Here is a 4371-nt window from a genome sequence, read left to right as displayed (position 1 = left end):
TTACGCAGCGCCATGGTCTAGGGCAGAGTGAGAATGGAAGGAGCCTCTGGGCTCCCAGACTCGGGCAACCGGCCTGGCAGCGGGGTCCTGAGATCCTGGTGTGGGCTTGGGGTGGGGGGTGGCTGGGGCCACTGGAGCTTCTAATGCTAGGGGCAAAGAAGGGACCCCAGTCTGCCCTCCCTCCAGAAGAAACAAGGCTTCTCTTGAAGAGTGAATCTGCTTAACTACTCCCTCTTTGCGCCCTGCCACTGTAGGTTTTAAGGGCTGGGCCTGCCCATCTGGGTGGACTTGGGTAAGCAAGAGGGAGAGTGGAAGACTGATCAGGTACCACGCCAAGGAGGGTGCCAGCCTCTGTGAAGGCCAGCCCCTTCTCAGGTACTTCCTTGCACGGAAGCCCGGGGCACTGACAGATCCCAGCTAACCGTGGACTTGGAGACACCAGGCCCACCCATGCTTTTGCAGTTTAAAGAAGAAATAATCATAAACCAGTCACACAAATCATCAGCATTTATTTCCTGGGTCCTAGGTGTCACTTATCTCGGTAGGAAGGGCAAAGAGTTGATCAGACAGTTTTGAGCACAAAACCCTTGCCTAGAAATGGATCTGCGGAGCTCCATGAGGGGACGCAGAGCCGCACGGATGGTCAGTTTAACTTATAATGCCTTCCAAAAAAACCACACACAGCTCCCGCCCCCTCTGCTGAAAAAAAGTTTAAAGTTTTTAAAAAGTTTAAAAGTGTTTTTAAAAAAAGGAATATGAAGGTCTTGACCCAGAAGGTTGGGCTTGGGCGGGTGGGGCAGAGCTGGGCTGGGGTTGCTGCCCAGGCCACCTCTGGAGGTGCGTTCTTGGGGGGGGGCTGCTCAGGCACCCACTGAATAAATAATGCCCCACAGCTGCGGGGTCCCGGAAGTGTACCTGGGCACAGTGAGGAGGTGGTGGGGGAGGGGAGCCTCAGGGTGCAGGTGGAGGGCCTTCCCGGGGAAGGGGCCGCGGTGGCCTCTGGGGGTGCCTTTTCACTCTGGCCTGGCCTGCCTGGGACAGGGGCTCAGAGAAGAGGCTGCCAGGCCAGTGCCAGGGCTCCCAGTCCAGGCGAGGACAGCAGGTCTCTTTTCCATCCTCCATGGGCAAGGTCAGACTCAAGACGAGGTGGTCCCATCGCTGCTCTCAGGCTGGTTGCTAGCTTCCTTGTCTGGGGTGCCCACCTCTGTCTGTCCTTCTGGAGAGGAGAGAAAAGGAACATACACACAAACGTAAAGCACACAAGGCTACTTGGAAGGGCCCAAAGTGGTAATAGTAGAGCCCTGGGGTGCAGAACACGAGCTGGATTGGGGTGGCAGTGGCCAATGGGACCTTTAACCTGGCCTCTAACATGTTGATGTTTACAAAGAACTTGCATGTGGTGCGACTGCTACAATTAAGGTCCGTGAAAGGCCAGGATCACAGATGACGGCTATAAGCCTTGGCGTCCAGTGCAGGGCTGCTGAGCAACAGAAGTTTGTGCGGTTCTCCAAGAGGAAAGGACACAGATGAAGTCCCAGCCGGGAGCAGGTGCTCCAGGGAGAACCAGAGTGGGGCTGGAGCACAGCCCACAGCGGTTTCACTCTGCCATGTCCTTACCAGACGGGCCTCACCCTGGCCCACCATGACCTCAAGGGTGGTACCTGTAGCAGAAGCTTGGGCCCAGAGGGTCCTTCTGGACTTCCAGAAGCCCGACACACTAGTCTGCACTTTGGGCAAATTTTCTAGCTCGTGATGCTCTATTTGACCGTGAGCTTCTTGCCCTGGCAAACAGAACATTCTCATCAGATTCCCTAGTAATTTCTGCTCTACCCTTCCCTTGCTGTGGGGCCTCAGGCAATTTATTTCCTCTCTCTGAGCCTTTGCACACTTCCACCTGTACGTGAGGGGAGTGCAAGGCCCACAGGTGGTCATCTGTTGCCCATGGTAACAATCCCTCTTGGCCAGTCCCAGCTCTCTCGGCCAGGGGAGAAGGTTGGTTTTGTTTGAATTTGTTTTTTAAAAGAATAAGCACAAGAGTGAGCAGGGAAGGAGAGGAAGAGGGACAGAATCTGAAGCAGGCTCCATGCCCAGTGTGGAGCCTGAGGTGAGGCTCGATTTCATGACTTTGAGGTCATGACTTAAGCTGAAATCAAGAGTCAGACGATTAACTGACTGAGCCACCCACGCGCTGCAGGGAGAAGGTTCTTGAACACTTATTTTACCAGCCACTACTCTACTGCGGGGAAGTGTACTCCTTTCTTGACGTCCTATCTGTTGTTTCTCTCATTATTAGGCAAAGTAAGGAAATGTTTGCGCTCTCCGCAAGTGCAGGGATCAGGAAAGGCAGGATAAGCCAAGGGAGCGTTAACAAGCACCAGCAGGTCTCAGACTTGGCCCCTGTCCTTCAGGATAGGCCAAGGCCCGGCCTCCCCGTCCATACGGCCAGGTCTCCATCTCCTGGGCTGTTTTAAGCAATCATTCTCAGCCAGGCCTGCTGGTCTGAATCTCTGTAAGCGCACTCCTTCAGGGAGCCTGGGGCACCGAGCACAGCCCCCAGGCCTACCTGTGGAAGTTGCTCATTGCAGGGCCCACTGGAAGGTTCTAGGGCTGGGCCGGCCTACAACTAGCATGAGTGCTTCACCTCCTTGCAGTGACCACTGTTCCTTCCTCAGGTCCCCTTTTTAAATGTCACCCCGGCAGGCTAATGTCCTAGACGCAGAGGACCCAGACACTTCAGGGATTCCAAATTAGAGGAAACAGGTATTTGAAGGGCCAGGGTCCATGAAGGAGTGGCTACCACCGCTGAGGCAGAGGGGGATGGAACAGGTTCCCAGAGCCGAGGATAAGGCTGCACCAGCTCAGAGCAAGCCCTGTGAAAGCACAGCCCGTGGCGGGGGCAGGCACGCCGGGCCGTGAGCAGCCCTTGACTGGGCAACCTGTCCCCGCTGCCGAGTGCCATGTCCCAGGGCACAAGACAAAGATCCAGGAGGGAGAAGCCCCCAGCCTAGAGGGGTGCTGTGCGAAGTGGGGCCGTGGAGGTGGCCAGGAGGAGAGGGGCCGCCTCCTGCTTGGGGGGCAGGTGGTCAGTCTACGTCTCTGAGGAGGGAGGGGAAGGCAGGAAGAACCAGCCCCAGGGAGCAGCGTGTTAAGGTCCTTCGGGGGCCGTTGGGAAGCAGATGTGCTTTCCTCGGCTGGGTCAGTGGCGGTGGCTGAGTGAGCTGGCAGGAGGGTGAGCCACAGGACAGGGAGGGCGGACAGACGCCCGGAGCAGGGCAGGGTGAGCGGTGTCTTCCTCGCGCGGGGTGCTGTTCTGTGTTCACTTGCTGGTGACCCTGAGCAACCCACCCAGCTTCCTGGGCCTGTCGGTCTGCCTAGAACAGGAGCGGGTTGAGTCCATGTCCCCACAGTCTGTTCTGTACTCAGGGGTCACTTCTGGCCAACGCGCGCCAAGGGCTCTAGGCTGGAGACTACGTGGGGGGGGGGGGGGCAGGGGGGAGATGGTGGCTCTCCAGGACAGCTCTGCGGGAGACCCATGGAGCCCTAGAGTTGCAGTCAGCTGTGGGAGGTGATGTGACACAGACATTGTCTCTGAGGAACTGTGGGGACAGGGACCCTCTACCCAGTCCACAAGGGTGAGGGAAGGCCGCCCAGAGCAAGGCCCCAGGGCTGACCAGTGGACGGAGCAGAGGAGAGTCCACTAGGACAGGAAGGGAAGGAGGGAGGATGCCCCAGGCACGATGGGGGATGGCGGCTGCTATTTCCTCCGTTATCTCACTCCTGCAGCCCGTGGTTTCCAAGCACCAGCTCTCCTGGAGCTCACATTCCAACACACGAAACCTTCTCCTTCACTGTCAGGGCAGGCCCCTCTGAGCACCTGGTAGGAATTCAGCCACAGGCCTGGGTGGGAAGGTTCTAGCAGAGACCATGACCCAGGAGGCTCTGAACAGGACACGCTTGTGCCTTGACAGAGATCCATGGTGGCTATGGGTGGAGGACAGAAGGTGAGGGCAACGGGGCCCCTGCTGAGATCCGAGAGGCAGGGCAGGGCCTGGTCACACAGTAGGGTGCTTCGCTGTCAGTGGGACAGGGGCCTTGTGGCAGAGACATGATGGAACAGGACAGTTTGAGTCCTGTTGGCCACAGGCTGGCTGGTGGGGACAGAGGGAAGTAGACGGACCTGGGACGTGTCTGGGAAGAGAATGGATAGGACCTGTGGATGGAGCGGGCGATGAGGAAAAGGGAGGAGGCTAGACCCCTGGCCAAGAGTCCTAGGGCCTGAGACACTAGGGCCCTCCAGCCTAGAAACTGGTTGGCCCCTTGGCCACTGACCATGAGAGTGGGGCCTGATTTAACGTGGGCAGTCTAGGACTT

At 57.7% G+C, this 4371-nt stretch overlaps 1 protein-coding gene across 8 annotated transcripts in view; it reads right to left on the bottom strand.

Annotated features, from left to right (window-relative positions):
- Positions 1–489: 489 nt before the first annotated feature.
- PKIG (cAMP-dependent protein kinase inhibitor gamma) overlaps positions 490–4371 on the bottom strand; it is a 99231-nt gene continuing 95349 nt past the window's right edge. For all 8 annotated transcript variants that reach the window (XM_045980419.1, XM_045980423.1, XM_045980427.1 and 5 more), the window contains one exon: positions 490–1216. In XM_045980419.1, coding sequence (XP_045836375.1) covers positions 1137–1216 — 80 coding nt within the window. In that variant the 3' untranslated portion in view covers positions 490–1136. The remainder of the gene's footprint in view (positions 1217–4371) is intronic.

The sequence above is a fragment of the Meles meles genome, chromosome 16 (genome assembly GCF_922984935.1).
Source record: "Meles meles chromosome 16, mMelMel3.1 paternal haplotype, whole genome shotgun sequence".
Classification (NCBI taxonomy): domain Eukaryota; kingdom Metazoa; phylum Chordata; class Mammalia; order Carnivora; family Mustelidae; genus Meles; species Meles meles.
Note: the sequence above shows the minus strand (reverse complement) of the source record. Positions and strands in the feature narration are given on the sequence as shown.